Here is a 19,213-nt window from a genome sequence, read left to right on the forward strand (position 1 = left end):
GGCTAAGTTCCAAAAGAAACAAGCAAAGAGAGAGGAGACCGCTTTATCCAGCTTTCTATCGTTGACATGCTCATTTTGTGGCCCAGAGGAGTGGTCCCCGGAATGTGGTTATCACTGACCAACAGATTATCTGTCTGACAGTCAGCAATGAACTGAAGAGTGGATCTGGAATTTGGTTCTTCCTGACCAAATTATCAGTCAGCAATTAATTAAAGAGTGGTCTAATCAGAATCAGACATGTTGTTCTTAGATTGAAAGTGTGGGAAATACCTGAGGATTACTGATGTATTGTTATAACAGACGCCCCCCCCCAAAAAAAAAATCAAAGGACCTCAAATACTATATTACATCATTTTCCCCTCTAAAGTAATTTGCTCCCCAAATTCATTTGGGACAAAGGGACAGAGATCTCATCTTCTGGAGCTGCTTCATGCTGATAAGGGGTATTGAGCTGTCCCTAGTGAGATCCAGCCTGGGGAGGAGAGGCAAGATGGCAGCAGCAGCATTCAGAAGGGTGCTAGTTATCAGAATCAGCCAGTAGTATTCAGGATGAACAAATAGTTGGAAGTTCATAGCTTGGAGCCTGGAGGAAACAAATCTTACAACCAGGTTAAAAATGCAGGGGCAAAATTTGAGCAAAAAAAAAAAAAAAGGATATAGAGACAATAACCAGGAGTCCCACCCAGATGAAGACTGGGAGTGGGGAGAAGATGAGGCTATCATGAATGCCTCTCATCCAAACAGCTTTTCTTAGGATAAATACCAAAGAGCATTTTCCCCCAGATCCTGGCTTTTGTCTCTTTGAAGGGGTGGGAGTAGTGTCTGAAGCACAATTATATATAATGAAAGGAGCACTCAGATGACCTGGGGTGCAAGCACCAAGAAACATCAAAATGCAGTGGAAAAATCGTTTTACAAAGAAAAGCATATCCTTTAAGTGCCATGGTACCTGAAGTCAAGTTTTGTAGTAGCTACCTACTTAGTTGTCCCCAAGGATGACTATAATTATATGACATTATATCAATTGGAATGTTAGTTCCCAGGAGATTATGAAGAAGCTTTAAGGAAGGAGCTGAAGAAGCACTGAGTGAGTTTGCCATAATAATTTTAGAGTAGATGTCCTACAATTTTTATGTGAATAAGAGATCCTTTCTGGCAAGAAAACGGAATAGTCAGGTTAAAGTTATTCCCCCGAGAGGGGGGAAGTAGCTAGTACAAATGGGGTGGCATCCAGGATGGGGATGGTGACATTCGGGAGTGAGGCTTCTGCAAATAATGCATCAGGTCACATATGTGGGCTACCTTGAGAATGCTTAGGGCACACCTAACAATCCTGAATGCCCCCACTGCCCAAGGTTTCATTAGCTTGACGAAAGACTAAGAAATTAACTCCCCACTGACAGGGGCCCAGAGAGTGACACCAAGAAAGCTGAAGAGAAAATTCTAAAAGCAAAGCTCGCTCAATCTCAGAGTGTTGTTAAAAGTACAAGTGGAAAAAGTGGAAAATAACAAGAAAGAAAAACTAATCTTAAGTGCTTCAGCCATCTTTAGCATTATTTGAGAAGTGAAGACTGGACCATTGTAGCTCTGCAAGGAACTGGGCAGGCCAAAAGAAGTTTCCACTGGCTGCCTCTGAGATTAGAAGCTGGTCTGAGTGTTTGAAACTACTCAGAAGAAGAAAGGATGTATCCCCTTTCTTCCACTATGAGCTATGTGAAGTGGTGTAAGTTGTAAAAGTGCCATGGTCAGGAGCAAATGGACAGCAACATGGGCAGCTGAATCTGCCAGCCTGTTTGTGTTTCCCTTGCATATTTAATAGGAGAACTTTTTGCTATCGAAAGTCCCCTTTCTTTCCATATAGCTCCATGAGTGTACAAAATATGAAAAGCATATTTGGAGTCTCTGTAAATGTTCACTCTCATTCCTTTCCCCATTTTTAAGAAAACTGGTTTCATCTATAAACCATTCACCATCTGGGTTTAATGTCACCTGACTGTTTTCAAGGAGTAGAATAGCAGGGTTGAGGGTATGACACACTAGGAGAGTCCAGCAGGAGAGCTTGATAGCTGGTAAACCTACCACCAGTAAGTCATTGGTGACCTTTGGCTTCAAAAATGCTCTGAAACTGATGGGAATTGGCCTAGCATGAGCTTAGAAGCTTCCTCAATTAGAAGGGCTATGGCAGCTAGCTCTAACTTCAGAAGGGTCACCCAAAAGACACCATATTTCTTTGAGAAGTAAGTACAGGGTCTGGGATAAGGTTCAAGAGCCTGAGTCAATCCCATAGGGCTTAGTCCCACCTTTCATCACCATACAGAGTAAAAAGGCTTTAGGTAGGGCTAAGACTGGAGCAAGAGAATAGTTTAGTTTTCAGGATCTTAATCAGACTGATAAGACCGTGTGGACCTTGAAACAAAGAAACTTCATAGCCCTGTGTGGGGGAGAGAGAGCTGAAGTTAAGGGTTTGTACTGCTGCAGCCAGAGAAGCCTCTTTGCTGGGACTACAGATCAAGATACCATCTAACCCACACGAGCCATATTCTTTGGCAGGGGGGGGGGGGGGGGGGGAGGGGGGGGAACAGGGTTACATTCCTTTGGATTTTACTCTTCAAGGGCAAAAAGAAATTGTGAGTATTTATGCAATGGTATGCAAAAGAAAGCATCTTTAAGATCTAGAGTAGAGAACCATTTTGTCTCCTTATATTGGGCTCATGGCTTCTATTGACTATTTACTCTGATTATAGAAATTTTCTATAAGAGGAAAAAGCAGGACATAATTATGATAGCATCAAAACAGGTCCTTTAGGTCTGAGCCTGCGAGCATACATGACAGGATAAGGCATCCTTAGATCTGTTTGACAGCCAATCATGCAACAATAATTAGCCAGACTCAGAAATAATCACATGGGAAACAAACAGAACTGGGAAATTTAGAAGGATCTCATCTTAAGCAGAGGCTAAGGTTTTGTCCTCCTAGCTTTTGCCCGGATAAGTTGTCCATGTAGACATTTCAGGAAGGCATTTTCTTTCTCTAATGAAGGGCTACTGACTTAATCAGACAATCAAATTCAGAACCCAAAAGAATATCAGCTATAATTCCAAGATTTTATCTCTAATAGCAAATTCTACCAATCACAGCTTAGGGCTAGATACAGTATTTTAAAAGTTTACCAGGACTTACACACATAGGAGATTTTGTTTAACATGTCTTATATGTTTAAACTTATCCTGGTGCAAAAGATTAATTATTATACAGGCTTATAAATTCTTAGGAAAAGCATTCCTTGTTTAGAAACTATAAATTCTAAACAGGCTCATTTCTCAGGGCTGATGATCTTGCTTACTCTAATGGTTTTAAGAAAATTACCAATCTTACATATTAAGGGGAGTTGACAGAAACAAGAGGCTGAGCTAGCTGTTGCCCATCCCAACTATTCTTAATGTTTTCATGGTGGTATTGTTTGATACCTCCCCCCAATCTGTGAAGGAAGAAAAGGTATTGCACACTTCATACTTAGAGGTAAACTGATAAGGCTTAACATAATGATAATAACTCCAAGTTAACATAGTTAACAATTTTAGAATTTTCCTAATAGCCAAATATTCTTAGCTATAGTTTCTATTCCCTTAAATAAGTTTTACTTTTATTTTAGGGGAAAAAAAAACAATCCTTAAAATTGAGATAAAGCAGATTTAAACTTTAGTTTAGAACAGACTTAATTTTAGTTAATGAGATTCCCTAAATTCTGATTAAATGTTTTAGACAAACTGAATTGCCATTTGATTATTTTCCAATTCACACAAATCAATTCTCTTTTTGTGAGCCAGGAAAAGGGTTAAGATGCTAGTTTTTACTGACAGGGCCCTCAGAAGTCTGACTCTAGATAACCATAATTTTTAAAATAGTGGCAAACTGCTTTTCTGTTTTCCTAAAGTTCCAAAACTCTTCTGTTAACACTATCAGTGCAAATAGATCCTTAGTGAGCTTTAATTAGAGCTCCTTTAAAATTGCTTTTATTATCATATCTCAAATATATTTAGAAACAATTATATCCAAAAAAAAAAAAAAAACCCAGTTAGCATTCATATAGCACGTTTTATGCTAAGCACTTTTGCAATCATTTCACAACAACAACTATTATTTCTCTTTACAAATCAGAAAACTGGATAGAGATAAAATAATTTGCCATAAATTACATAACTAATACATATCCATAGTTAAGACAGAGAATGATGGTCTTATCAATTGCAGAGGCTGACTGGCTTTCTCACTTCACAATGCCATGTTGAGTCACCCAAATTCTTCCCAGGCAGTTCCTGGACAGAATCTGCTGAAAGCTGGGGTGACTAGTGCCAGGATATCCCTTTGATGGTAATTTCAGGTCCTAGGGCTCAGAGAATGTTGACCCAATGGCCTTACCCAGACTCTCCCAAAACTGGGGTGGAGAGATGTTTGGGCAAGGTTGCATGGGGTCCCCACAGCTGCTTCTCCTATTTATACCAACGAAGCAGAATTTGAGTTTTAATCTGATTTGAGATGAGAGAGGTTAGCAAACAGAGGGACTTGGGCTATATTGATCTTGTTAGCAATCCCGTTACTAAAATACACTCAGAATCACTTTGGGGAATGGCCGTGGAGAGAGTCCCTTAATACCTTCTGAGGTGCTTTCCCATAGAAGCAGAAGAGGGACTCTGGAAAAGATAGGAGTCAAAAAAGACTTGCAAAAAGCTGCTATTTACCTGGTTTATTTTTCCTTTTCTTTTCTTTCAGAATGGGGTAAATTCCTGGAATTATCCCCAATGTTTCAGGAATTTGTGTTGCAATCCTAAAAGGACTAATTGCCAAATTTCTTAATCACTGCTTTCAAAAGTGTGAGAATTTTTGAAGATGTTTTGCTCTCAAAACTTTTGAGAATCTGTAAAGACTTATTTTAATTTTAATTAGATAACTTTTTGTGTAACCCCCCAGGTTGGCCAGAGCTGAAGTCTACAGAAAAAAAAAAAATAGACTTTTAAAGAAGTTTTCCCAGAATCTTAACTGTAGCATAGAGGGTGGGGGGTGTTGTTGCTGTTGGTTGAGTTTTAAATATTTTCAGGTAACAGAATCTAGTTCACAGAACAAGCATGACATAGACATTCTGCACAGACACAAACACAGACAAAATGACATGAAAGAGGATCATCCCATCTTTGCCAAAAGCCATAAAATTTTGCCAAAAGCTATTCTGTACCATTTTTCTCTTCTTTAGCATCCCAAGAAGGTGAAAGGGTGGCAAAGGTTCCTTAGGAATTTTGTCAAAAATTGCAAAAATTTCCCAGTCTGGGCGTCCCCAGTCAAGGAAAACTCATGACAAGTCAATCAAGCCTTCTCCTAGTGGCTTGTCGTATCCTGTTATACGGAGAAAAAAATGGGGGGCCTTACGTTGAAAAGGAGCGAATCAAGCCAGGAGAAGCCAGATTCTATCCATGCCGGGCCACCAAATATTGAGGTTGTGAAAGGGAACCCCAAAAGTTTAGGGTCACAGACTGGTGTGATAAGGTATCTCAAAAGAATTTGTAGTTCTTAGTCAAGGTGCAAAGTTTATTATAATTGTAATGCCAATTACAAATGAGCTAAGTTCCCAATGAAACTAGCAAAGTCCTAAGAGAAAGGAGATCCCTTTATCTAGCTTTCTATCATTGACATGCTAATTTTAAGGTCCAGAGAAGTGGTCTCCAGAATTTGGAGTCAACAATGAATTGAGGATTGGCTCTGGAATTTGGTTCTTCCTGACCAGATTATCATTTAGCAATGAATTGAGGAGTGCTCTATTTACAATCAGACAGATTGTTCTTAGATTGGGAGTGTGGGAAGTCCCTGAGGATTACTGATTTAGAACAGAAGCCCCCTCCCTAAAATCAGGGACCTCAAATGCTATATTACATCAGTACCAACAAATTTTAGCTGCTCTTTGTGGTGACAAAGACTTGGAAATTAAGGAGGTCCCTAATAATGGCTGAACAAGTATGTAGTAGAATATTATTGTGTCATAAGAAATTACAAAATGAAGTTTCCTGGAAACCTGGGAATTGATGAAGTCTAAAGTGAGGAGATCAAGGAAAATGGTTAACACAACAATAATATGAAAGTAAACAATTTTAAAAGACTTAATTCATATTAGTGCAATGACTTAACCATAATTCCAAAGGACTAAGGCTAACATAAGCTATAAACCTCTCCTATACATGACAAGGAAGTGATAAGGTATTTTTTAAGATGGACAACATGGAATCTTTTTTTTTTACTTTACTTTTTGAACCATTAGCTGGTTTGAGTGCAACAAAACTCTCATCTTTAAAAAAAAAATAGGGGGATATTTTTGTAGCAGAGAACAAAAATCTGTTTTTGTTTATTGAAAAAAATGAAATTTGATTTTAAACAACTGAGCTAATGATTTTATAGATGCTTGAGCAATGAGAAATTAAATGTTTTGCTTAAGAGCCCACAGGCCATATATGCTATCGGCTGAACATGAGTCTTTTTGATTCTGAGACTGACTTCTCCATTATGCTTCCTTTTGGAAAAGCTAGGACTGTGTGATTTTAAAGAAATAAAAGCAAAAGTCTTTTGAGTTATTTATGAGATACAAACACAAAAATGAGTGTAGAAGAGTAATAAATAATTGAAGCTCTCATTTTTCCATGAAGAATGATGTAAAAATTGATTGGTCTTTTTTCAATATTAGATCTGGTAGTCTCACTGGTATCACCTCTCTCACCTGTTTCCCATTCTTACCTGTTTTAATAAATGTTTAGTCTAAATAGAGAAGCAGATTTGAGCTTCACAGGAGAAAAGAGTCTCCTACAATTAAGGCCACCTCTATATATAGGATGGTTGTACTGTTAAAGATACTGAAAATCAGACTGATTAGTAAAAGTCAGTTTGATCTGGCATTGAATGGTCATCAAGGAATGAAGTTGGAAGAATGTTTAATGAAACTAAATCCCATTGTCAGTTATATTGGTAGGTTTCATTCATTCTTAACCAACAGCTTTTCATTTTAATCTTCCAGTATACAGGATCAAGATAAAATGCTTCAGGCCCTGTGGAATACATGTGAAAAACTTCCTAAGGCCAATTATAATAACATCAGGTAAGTGGAATGGAAAGCACTTTGTTATTATTCATTTTCTTGTTTCTGGTCTTCCATAAAAGTTATAAGCTGATATAAGCTAAATGGGTTCTTTTTCTGTGACCCAGTATCCCCACGATCAATAGTTTCTCTCTATTAGTAATCTGATAAGCATTTAACATTTGTTTACATTGCATGTTATCATGAAAAGACATGTCTTGATGACTGTTGCATGATTAATTTTAATAGTAGTTGTTTCCAATAAGTCCCTTCAATTCTAACCCAGGGTCTATCACTACTCACAATTACTTCAAATGTCATTGCTTTTACCTAAGAGCCCCTTGACTCACTGTAATTTACCTGAATATTCAAGTGACTTCATTAGCAATAACTTGCTGAACTTTGTTGCTTTTATTCTTGCAGAAGCATACAGTCTAGTCATTATACATTGACTTTTATATACTATTCCCTTTCTTTCTCTGAATCTTTGCTTTAGGAACTTTGTCTTTTCTAGGAATTATTGATCAAAAATGTAGTTTCTGTTCAGGAATTTACCTGAAAACAGTTGTCAGGGAATGTAGACACTTAAAAACAGGCCTCTGTTTAACGTTAAGATTATCTCCAATTAGCAATCCCCTTCTTTTAAAAATTGTCTAGATTTATTTATATTTGTATTTCTAAATATATTTATTTATATTTGGCACATTTTTCCCAACAAGAAGAATGGGCTCCCATCTTGTCCTGCAAATTATTCTTATTTCCCAGAGATATTGTAAAAATAATTGATTAATAAACCTGTGAATCATTGAGAACTCTATTATTAGATTTTTCTTTCCTGAGTATTAGTAGCAGAGTCATTGCTTGGGTATAAAAGTTGAAGACAAACAATGATTGTGATCTTAGTGTGATTCTCACTTTTCATAAGGGATGAAATTTTGGAATTTATAACTGAATTCCAAAAAAATAGAATCAAGAACTCAATGAGAAATATCCTCATTGAGTTCTTGATTCTACTTTTTGGAATTCAGTCCCTGTATCATTTATTCTACATATTAACATATCAAATTACCTATTTACAAATTATATGATTTTTACAAGAGTTTCTTACTGCCACTCTTGAATTTTTTCCCCATCTGATGTTCCTCCATCTACTGTATAATCTTTATGGATGTCCTCTGATCCATTAGCTGGATTATGGTTAAACAATATCCTATCTTGAATTGTTTGGAGATATCAATATTAATGTGTGTACAGATACATGCGTGTGTTGTGTTGAAGCATAATCAGCATAATTATATAAGATGGCTTTTTGTTGGCTTAAGAGTAATTTTTAATAGTGAATAAAGCAAATTCCTTTTTTTCTTTTTAAATATCTTTTCCCAGCCACTGCTTTTCTCCCAAAGTGCTTATAATTGATTGTGCAGAAACTAGGAACTTCAAACATATACAATACATTTATCAAAAGTCCCTCTTTGATGTATCAGATTTTTATACTCACAGATCTATTAAGCTTGTTCTGTAGAGAAAAGATATTTTTCTATGCACGGATTTATCTCTTCCTCTTTTTAATTATGTCTGACCCTAATAGAATACAAATGCCACTGTTAGAGGAAAAAGGGAAAATGGTTTTTCTGTAATGTGATAAGATTTTCTTTAGATATCATATAATAGATCTTTGAGAATAGTGAAAGGTTTCTTAGAGAGGGTATTTATTTAAAACAGATGCAGGCATCTTACTGGGATCTAAGTATGTCTTTTCCTGGCAAAAGAATTTTGCAGGAATAAGTTAGCCCAAAGACTTGAGGACAATGACGATAATTTATATTCACATAGCATTTTAGGATTAGCAAAGCATTTTATAATGTCATTTGGCTGCAAAAGAAAATATTAAGATGGACTTCTTCAGGTTTTGTGTATTAAAGCAAGTGTGTGGTATGAGTTTTGTTTACTTGAGCTATACAGAACAAAATCTCTATTCAGGCATCCTGCTTTTTTTTTCAGCAAATATCTTTTAATTTCCTTTCAGATACTTGATCAAATTTTTAGCTAAATTGTCAGAATTTCAAGACACAAACAAGATGACCCCCAGTAACATGGCTATTGTACTAGGACCCAACTTGTTGTGGCCACAAGCAGATGGGTAAGTAAAGCACAAGGAGTTGAGAGTGATGTTAGGGAGGGGAATAACAGGTAAATGTAAAGCAATTACCAGTAGTGCTCATATTCCAAGTCTTTGAAGTCCTCTCATGCTGTCTCAATAGAATATTATTTTGTTCACAAGAAGGGGATACCACATGCTCTTGAAGCACTGCCTTTCTCCATCTCTCCCACCTCTGTTGACATCCTCAGTTCAGGATGAGCCTGGTGATAAAATAAGTACTAAGTTAGCTTGGGTATCAAGATAGTAGTAAGCTTCCATGGTAGGGGCAAGAGACCTAGCAAAGTAAACAGAAAACTTTTGCAAGGTTCTTCCTAACACCTTGTCTTCTCAGACATAGTCTTGACCAAAGATTCTATGCCTTTGGTATAAGTAATGCTTCTTGGAGCTCCCAAGACATCTCTGCCTTCCTTTGTCCATAACATTCTGTTGTATGTTTTAGGAATATTACTGAGATGATGACTACAGTTTCTCTGCAGATCGTTGGAATCATTGAGCCTATCATCCAACATGCTGAATGGTTCTTCCCTGGAGGTATGTAGTGGGTAATGCTAGTTTGTGAAGACCAGTGTCTGGTGGGCAGCAATAGAAGACAAGAAATTTAGGACAAAATAAGAATCACTGCTAAGGCCAATGAAAATGATGTATTGCTACCTCAAGCATTTTCTATATCATGCCCACTTTCAGGTATATCAGAAAGGTCATTTCTTAGGCATAATCTAGTCCAAACTGATCATTTCATTTAACAAATGAAAAAACTGAGGACCAAAAGAGGAAAGTGACTTTGCTAAAGTCACACAATAGCAGAACAAAAACCAAATCTTTGCGTTTTAAAAAATCTAGTATATTTTCTATTTCACTACACTGCATTTATAGGAACTGAAGTTTATAGGTACATTTACCTGATTAAAGTTCCGCCCCCCCCATCATCCTAAGTTCCCCATCCCATCATATATCATTGTAATGTTCTTGTTGGTTATCTGGAGGTCTCTGGACCAGTCTTTGTTTCAGTTCAGTAATCACCATGAGAATATCCAGGTGTTAAAGTCCAAATCCTTTATTATCTCTTTCACAGTCTAGTTTCCTTGGCTAGAGCCCAGCTAGCTTTCTTGAGAGCCTTTCAGACTGGCCTTGGTCTCGGGGGGGGGGGGGGGGGGGAAGTGCAGGTGTGAGATGAAGTGAATAAATCTGTCTCTGAGTCTGAGGGCTTGTGCTTCAGCCTCTAGCCACCACAAAGGTGGACTATGGAATGAATGTGTCTCTGGGTTCCTGCCCTGGCTGAGTTTGTCCCAGCTTATATGCTCTATTACAGTTAAATCCATTCATCATCATGCTGAGTATAAGCCAATCATATCACTAGGAAACCATTATTTTTTGTAAGATTAATCAATCATACTGAACTTAGAGAATTAGTAATCACCATACTAAACTAGATAACCATTGTCTTTATCAACTCCACTGAGTTAGCACCTTGTAAGAATCCTTGTTTTAAGTACAGAGTTCTGGCCCATAACATATCATAAGCTGTCCCACAAAACTTATTATGATCCCCTCCTCCCTTCTATCCCTTAGAATACCTAGCTTCTTTTAAGGTCCGGCTCGGGTATCACTTCCTAAGTAAATCTTATTTTTGTAAGATCATAGTGCCCTCTATTACCCATCAAAAGTTACCTTGTATTTAATTGGTATATATTTAATATTTATTTATATGTGTATTTATTGTTTTTCACAAGAGAAAGTAATTTTCTTGAGGGTGGATACTGTCTTTTTTTTTTTTTAATCTTACAATCCTTAGTATTTAGCACTGTGTCTGCACATAGTAAGCATTTAATTAATATTTATTGAATTCATTGTCACCTTATACCAACCAAGATAACTGGAATTATAATCTTTCTAATTCTAAATTTTATTCTTGTTGCCAAGTTAGTAACATTACTTTGTAATCATACTTTTCTCCTCATTAGATAGTATTGCTAAAGTTAAGAGTGGTCCACATGGATATCAGACACTGAGCTTGCTAGCTCTCATATTAATCTAACATTGAAAAAAATAATTCATGTTATTTCTGCTTTTTATGTCACCATCTGAGAAATAAATTATTGATTATCCTGAGAGTGTTATTGATGGCAAAGAATGGAAAATGGAAAGAGGTTAGGGGTAGGGATGTTGACCAAAAATATGAAGAAGTGAGAATGGAAAGATAGAAAACTGTTAACTGTGTGGGCTCTGGGAAGAGTTGGTGAGTAAATTCCTATTGGAAAAAATGGAATTGCAAGGCTAAAGTTAGTGGCATAGGGAATGGGTGAGATGGACTTTCTATTTAGGAAGTCAAGAGGGGAAAATATCTCTTGCCTTCATCAATCAGAAGGAGTAGGGGTGGGGAGAGGTAGCCATAGAACATGAGGCTTTACATACCCATTCTTTCTTCTCTGGCAGACATAGAGTTCAATGTAACAGGTAATTATGGGAGCCCTATACATGTGAACCACAATGCCAATTACAGCTCAGTGCCATCTCCTGATATGGATCCTGCTGATCAACGACAGCCTGAGCCAGTCCGGCGACCCCTCAGTGTGGCTACTGATAATATGATGTTGGAGTTTTACAAGAAGGATGGGTATGATCAGATATTTCTATCTCAGTCCTTGGAAAAGCAAGTGGGGAAGGAGATATAAGAGAGATGAGGTTTCATTGAAAGTTTATAGAACTTAACAGCAGCTAAAAGACATCCAAATGTCTGTTGAATTCCTAAAAACATAATTTAATAAAACTGGGATAAAACCTTATATAGAATTCTGTATCACCCATACTAGTCAACAGTCAGGATAAAAAACCAAAAAACAAAAATTACAGAAAAAGTGAATCTCCCATTTAAAACTTATGTAGAGTTCTGCATTATCTATACTAGTTAATAGGTTTAAAAGCAACAATCTGCATCTCTTATCCCTGCATATCTTATCCCTAGTGAACAGCCAAGATTAAACACACACACACACACACACACACACACACTCTTACACCCCTCTCTTTTTAAGCCAGAAGTTGATATGAACCAAGCAGTTGCCTCTTCAAAGCACTATTAGTAAGATCTAAATAATTAGAAATTTTTATTGCTTCCCACAATCCCCCAAACAGGGCTCCAGGGTAGGTGGGTAGCTCCATTAGAAAGGTATGTCACAGTGTTTTGTTTTTCCTCACTAGTTCTTGTAAATTCATTTTCTTCATTTTTTTTTTTTTTTGGTAATTTGATTTCCTGCCTCTCTGGATCAAATTAGCTAATGGTTTATTGATTTTCTTTAAAAAAAATAGTCTTTACTTTATGATATCGCCTCTATTTTTCTGGATTTCTTATTTGTACTTATTTATGGGTTGCTAATTTGCTTATTATCTTATATTTTAATTGCATTTTTCTATTAATCTACTAATAATACTAATTATGATTTTTCACAGATGTAAAATTTACTCTGAGAAATGTTACAATGTAACATTGTTATGTACAATGTTTTGTTACAATGTAACATGTTAAAAGCAACAATCTGCATCTCTTATCCCTGCATATCTTATCCCTAGTGAACAGCCAAGATTAAACACACACACACACACACACACACACACACACACACACACACACTCTCTTACACCCCTCTCTTTTTAAGCCAGAAGTTGATATGAACCAAGCAATTGCCTCTTCAAAGCACTATTAGTAAGATCTAAATAATTAGAAATTTTTATTGCTTCCCACAATCCCCCAAACAGAGCTCCAGGGTAGGTGGGTAGCTCCATTAGAAATGTATGTCACAATGTTTGTTACAATGTAACAAAATGACTTGTTAACTGGTTTCATTATCAGTAACATCTTTAATGTAAACTTTTATTGTTTCTATTATCTACTTATTTGACAAAATTATTATTAAGGGATTTTTTTAGTTTTATGTCTTTGCTCATATTTCATTTATTCACTATTTTGGATGATAAGGATTATTCTTTTTATATCTGTTTTATAAAATTTATTTGGGATTCATGCCCCATCACCTAACCAATTTTTATAATGAAACTGAAACATGCTGAGAAATCTTTATATTCTTTAGTATTTCCATTTACAAGTTGGCATAACATTCTGTCTGGCTATACTCTAATTAATAGCCTAGCCACTATATGCCAGCAAGTTAAAAAAAAAAACACTACAATTAACAATAAATCAACTAATAGTCAAGAAATCCAATGGAAAAAAAGAAAGACATATCACTATGAATTCTGTATGTCTATAAACTGGATTTTCCATATGATGATAGAGAAGGCCAAATAGGAAGCCTAGACTTTTTCCTAGAGAAAAGGAAACCTTTCTTTTCCAAAGTGACCAGACAGACTTAACTGGAGACCTTGGAATTCATCTAAGAGATTTCGAAGTTATTTATTTTCCCTTCCTGTTAAAAATGAGATATGGTATAATTAGAGAATAAACTGGGAAAGTATCAGAAATCTATAGTCTTTTAGTTATCTCAGGGAAGAGTTTCTGATATTTGTGTAAATGTGAAACAATAGTTATTGTTAGGGAATTGATCTTTTAGTCCCATTTTCATGATTGGACTTTAAAATGCTTTAAATAAAATCTAAAAATATAGATAAAAATTATTAATAATCTTTGTTTAGAGCACCTACAACCTGATCAAAGCCTCAGAAGACATTGGAGTTAGAGCCCTGGTTCACATTTGCTTCTTGTGTCTTTTAATCTAATCAGTCTACTTCTCCTGCCCTCTGACCCTCAGTAGGTTTGGTTCCTATGGCAAAACATTTGGATCATCTTATAGCTGGGGGACTAACAGTTCACTAACTATCAGTAGGAAAGAAACAGTGAAGAAATAATGAACAATCACTAGATTACTTTTACCACTATTAGAGTTCTCTGGAGCTAGCTACATCTAGTGCTGGCAATCTTTCAAGCGTCATTTTAACACTTATTCTGATTTATGGTTTCTTGTGTCAATCTTCCATCCTGTATATGAGGTTTCACTACATATAACCAAATTATTATCTCATATAAAGTAAATTCTTAATTGCTTAAGAATTTTATTTAAATGTAAATAAAAGTACAATTCTGACTAATTGAATACGATCCATGCCCTGGCTTTTTCTTTTTAAATCTTTCCATGTCTAGAATACATTTGGATGTTTTAAATACATAAATATATGTTTTTGGATAGCTGTGATCCAAAGGTACCCAAAAAACCTATGTCAAAAATTCATAGATATTCATTATTAAATGAGTTTCAAATTCAATTTTCTTCAAACAATTAAATTTCACTAGCAAGTTAGAATCATTTGTACTATATTGATGTCTTCTTTAATGTCAATGGTTTTGAAATTTTTACCTTTACGATATGCATTTCAAAATACACAATACCCACTAACTAAATTGTGCACATTATTGTCATTATCAAAAAAAAAATTAGATTCAGTTAAAAATATTGTGCCATATCATTTAAAAGATTGATGGCTGTCTATTCAAAATGTTCTTCTTATACAACTATTTCAATATCTTTTACACTGATAGATTTGTTATTTTCAGGAAATGGACATTTAAATATCCCAAGAAAAAATAAAACTAGTTTCATAACTAATGCTCCACAGGTTTTAAGAAAGTTCAGAAAAATTTATCCTGTACCTAATAGAGTGAGAATTAGTTTAGGGGAATGGCAAGGGCAGTCAGAAACCATTGACTTTTGTAGCTATTTGTTAATATCAACTTTGAAGTAGTTTTGCTCTTTTTTCTTATTAAAAGGATTTGATTGAATCAACACAGTTTACAACCAAAGCACTATCAGAAATGATATTATGAAGTGGAATGCCCTTATAAATACAGCATAGCTCTTTTTATAGTCAGAATCAGAGTAGATGGAGAAACAATGAAATTTGTAATTGGTGTCATGGTATTCAAGACAACATTGAATTTTGAATCTGAAATCTTTGGGATTAGGTTTCTCAATGAATAATTCAGGGAAATTTGCCTATCAGAAAGTTTATTTCTTAAAAGAACTTCAAGAATCTTTTCTAGTTTTTGCCATGGTAAGAGCATATTTTCATGTGTGTAAATCTATATATTTCCACATATACATTTACATATATATGTATATGTGCATATGTGTATATATATATATATATATATATATATATATATATATGCACACTTGTACACGCACACATGCATAGCTAGATGCTCTCTAACTTTTCTAGAAGGCATCAGTGGTTAGAATGCTCAGCCTGAAGTAAGAAAGTTCAATATAAGAAAGTTCAGCCTTTTTGGCTGGCTATATGACCTTGGACAAGTAAGACTGGATTAATCTCTATTAATCCAATGGAGAAGAAAATGAGAAACCACTCCTCTTTGCCAAAAAAATCCCATGAACAGTATAGTCCACTGAGTCACAAAGAGTTGAACATTACTAACTGAATGACAAACATATATATATATATATATATATACATATATATATATATATACATATATATATATACATATACATATATATATATATATTACTAACTGAATGACAAACATACATATATATACATATATATATATATGTAAATAATATATATGTGTTATTTACTGTGAGGAACAATGTATATCTATCTATGTCTCACTCTTGAATCAATAAATTAATCAATCTACATGTATTTATTAAAGTAACTACTATAAACCAGATAGCTTACTATTAGGCAAAGGGTACAAAGAATGAAATTATCCCTATTTATATTGAACTTATTTACAATCTAATAGGGGAGACAATAAATACAGGTACATACATATGTATGTTTATTTATATTTATATAAGTAATAAAACCTTATGTTTAGCTATATTGATATTTGTTTTTTTAAATACTTTTTTATAATAACTTTTTATTGACAGAACCCATGCCAGGGTAATTTTTTACAACATTATCCCTTGCACTCACTTCTGTTCCAATTTTTCCTCTCCCTCCCTTTACCCCCTCCCCTAAATGGCAAGCAATCCTATATATGTTAAATATGTTGCAGTATATCCTAGATACAATATATGTATGCAGAACCAAACAGTTCTCTTGTTGCACAGGGATAATTGGATTCAGAAGGTAAAAATAACCCGGGAAGAAAAACCAAAATGCAAATAGTTTACATTCATTTCCCAGTGTTCTTTCTTTGGGTGTAGCTGCTTCTGTCCATCATTGATCAATTGAAACTGAGTTAACTCTTTGTCAAAGAAATCCACTTCCATCAGAATATTTTCATACAGTATCATTGTTGAAGTACTATATTGATATTTGTATATATCATAAACATGAGCATATATTTATATGCATATATATATATACACACATATGTGTGTTCGGGGAGAATAAGTACAAATATCTCCAAAGTAGTTAAATATAAGGCATTTGTCAAGGAGAGCATTAGTACAAGTAGGGAAGTGGAAAATAATGTATTGTTTATGATGAACATAGACCTCAATTTGGATATGTGTACTTCAGGAGTAATCTAATTCTATCCAGGCCTGATTAGGAATTCTTTCTACAACATACCTCAAAACTGATCAAGACTTACTTTCGGTAAGAGTCAAGAGGTTTAGGATATTCTATAGTAGAATTGTTCATATTCTTCCAATTTTGAAATTTACTTAGACGTGGCCAGAATATGATATTACTAATCCTTATCCCTGCTTTCCAGGAGAAAAAAAAATTAAGGCAAATACATAATTGGGCAAAAATTTCTATCCTAACTTAATTCTCTCTCTTTTTGGAAATCACACATCTACAGTGTTTTTCCCACTATGGTAGGCATGCCAAACGAAAATTCTCTAAGGTAATCTGTGCCCCAGATGCTATTCCCATCCACAGTTCCATTTATAGTCAATTAGTCTTAAGTTTTAAATATTGAAAGTATGTTTTGCTGTTCTCAATATATTTGAGTGTTTCTTTTGGGAGAGGAGAGTTCTTGGCTTGAATGTAAAAATGGTAAATATATGTCTTTGATTCTTTTTTCCTTTATTGATGCCCCAAATTGGGGGTATTGGAGTTACACACAATTGTGTGAAGGCACACAATGGTATTTCTTTCCTTGTGAATTAATTTTTTAAAATAAATGACTTTTTGGCCAGGGAGATACATGAATCAGTCTTCATTCACACTTCTCTATCTGACTTTGATCTAAATTAAAGGAAAATTTACAAAGTCAATTCATTTAAAAGTATATGGCTCTTCCTACTGAACCATCTCCTCTTTCCTCCTGCATCCCCATCACAACCACACTGTCTCAACAAGAATCTGTATTGATTTATGGGATATTTTCACCATTACCAATGGCAAACAAATTTTGACTACATACAAAGTACAAAATTAAGTGAGTAAAGGGGTATATTATATACTCATATTCTTGATAGGGGCTCCTTTATTTGGGGATAGCCTTCTCACCCAGAGAAAAATTTAGTTTCTTTGACACTAATATTTGTATGTTTTTGTCCATGCAGCCTTAGGAAAATCCAAAGGTATGGTATCTGCTAATAGCTGTTGGATCATGTTCAGCCTTTTAAACCTTAAGCTAGCTGTGTCCCAGTGAATACTTCAAGAGATTGAATGCTCCATGTTTGGTTGCTTGGCAGATATTTATGCTGTGTTTTCATCATTAAATTAGAATTCCAAAATTGTGAAGTTTAATCTCCCAATTTGCATATGAGGAAATGGAGGCATAGAAGACATGCCCAAAGCCATATAGTTAGCAGCCATAAAGGATAGACTATAAATCTCATGACACTCACTCAAGAACACTTTCCAACATCAAGAGGTCAATACATAATTGCTAAATTTGCTCTGTAGCTTACCAGGCTTTAAAGAATTGTTTTGAAGAGGCAGCTAGGTGGCACAGTGAATAGAGCATTAGCCCTGAAGTTCAGGATGACCTGAGTTCAGATTTGGCTCAGACAGTTAACGCTTCTTACTTATGTGATCCTGGGCAAGTCACTTAACCCCAGTTGCCTCAGGGGAAAAAAAAAAAAGAATTGTTTTGATGTTTATGCTTTTTGTGGGGTAGCCTAAAGGTTCAATCTGTATTGTCCATTTATTTTCCTTTCCTCTGCTCAAAAATCTTATCAAACCATCTTCTTCTGTGAGGAAAAGTTTGAGATTGGCACAATACACTCTTAATATGGCCAGCTGAGTGTAGCAGAACATTAATGTACCACAATCCTATCTTTAATTCCTCCTGCTAAGGAAGGCAACTCTTTACTGAAACCTCCAGAAATAAGTGTTGTCATTGGCTGGCCCCAGAAAAGTGGATGGGTAGGAAAACTTGCTTTTAATTCCCATTTCAATTCAGAAGTAACTATGGCATTGTTTCCTAGGATCAGGCAAGAAGGGTGCCCTCAGGCTATGCCAGTGTTTCACTTTTGTGCAGATGTGCTTTAATGTTTCTGCTTTGTTGGGGGGATGGATCCTACTAGTAATTTTATTGAAGGGTAAGCATGTATCTTTGTATCATTCCCCAACCAGCATGGGTGTGAGGGTTATGGATACATCTTGGGTGGCCCGAAGAGGTTCCTCTGTCACCCGAAAATCATCCTGTACTCCACCAACTGTGCAGCCTCCTGCTCCACCTTCTGACCTTGCTGTTCCACCCCAATCACCAGTTCCTGAGGAGTTACTGGACAATTCAGCAACTTTTTCCCATTCTCCAACTAACTTTGGCTCCCCGTCTATGGCTGAACAGACTAGGTAGGTAAGAAAGAAGATCACTAGGGGTGGGGGAGATCTGAACTGCTCTAAAGTGTGACTCCTCTATTTGTGCATGCCCATTTAGTGACTTTTTGATCCAGTTATGGTACTTTTCCTTTTTAAAATATTTGTGGATGACTTTTTTCAGAAGTCTAGCACAGAATAATCTTCTCAGAAGTTCTCCTGAAGGGAGATTTGAAGC

At 35.5% G+C, this 19,213-nt stretch overlaps 1 protein-coding gene across 3 annotated transcripts in view; it reads left to right on the forward strand.

Annotated features, from left to right (window-relative positions):
* Nucleotides 1-19,213, forward strand: part of ARHGAP44 (Rho GTPase activating protein 44) — a 176,024-nt gene that overhangs the window by 118,495 nt on the left and 38,316 nt on the right. For 2 of the 3 annotated variants that reach the window (XM_051995581.1, XM_051995579.1), the window contains exons 13-18: nt 7,053-7,133; nt 9,139-9,252; nt 9,713-9,804; nt 11,707-11,887; nt 17,772-17,789; nt 18,790-19,011. In XM_051995581.1, coding sequence (XP_051851541.1) covers nt 7,053-7,133; nt 9,139-9,252; nt 9,713-9,804; nt 11,707-11,887; nt 17,772-17,789; nt 18,790-19,011 — 708 coding nt within the window. The remainder of the gene's footprint in view (nt 1-7,052; nt 7,134-9,138; nt 9,253-9,712; nt 9,805-11,706; nt 11,888-17,771; nt 17,790-18,789; nt 19,012-19,213) is intronic. The other variant, XM_051995580.1, reaches the window with a different exon arrangement.

The sequence above is a fragment of the Antechinus flavipes genome, chromosome 4 (genome assembly GCF_016432865.1).
Source record: "Antechinus flavipes isolate AdamAnt ecotype Samford, QLD, Australia chromosome 4, AdamAnt_v2, whole genome shotgun sequence".
NCBI lineage: Eukaryota > Metazoa > Chordata > Mammalia > Dasyuromorphia > Dasyuridae > Antechinus > Antechinus flavipes.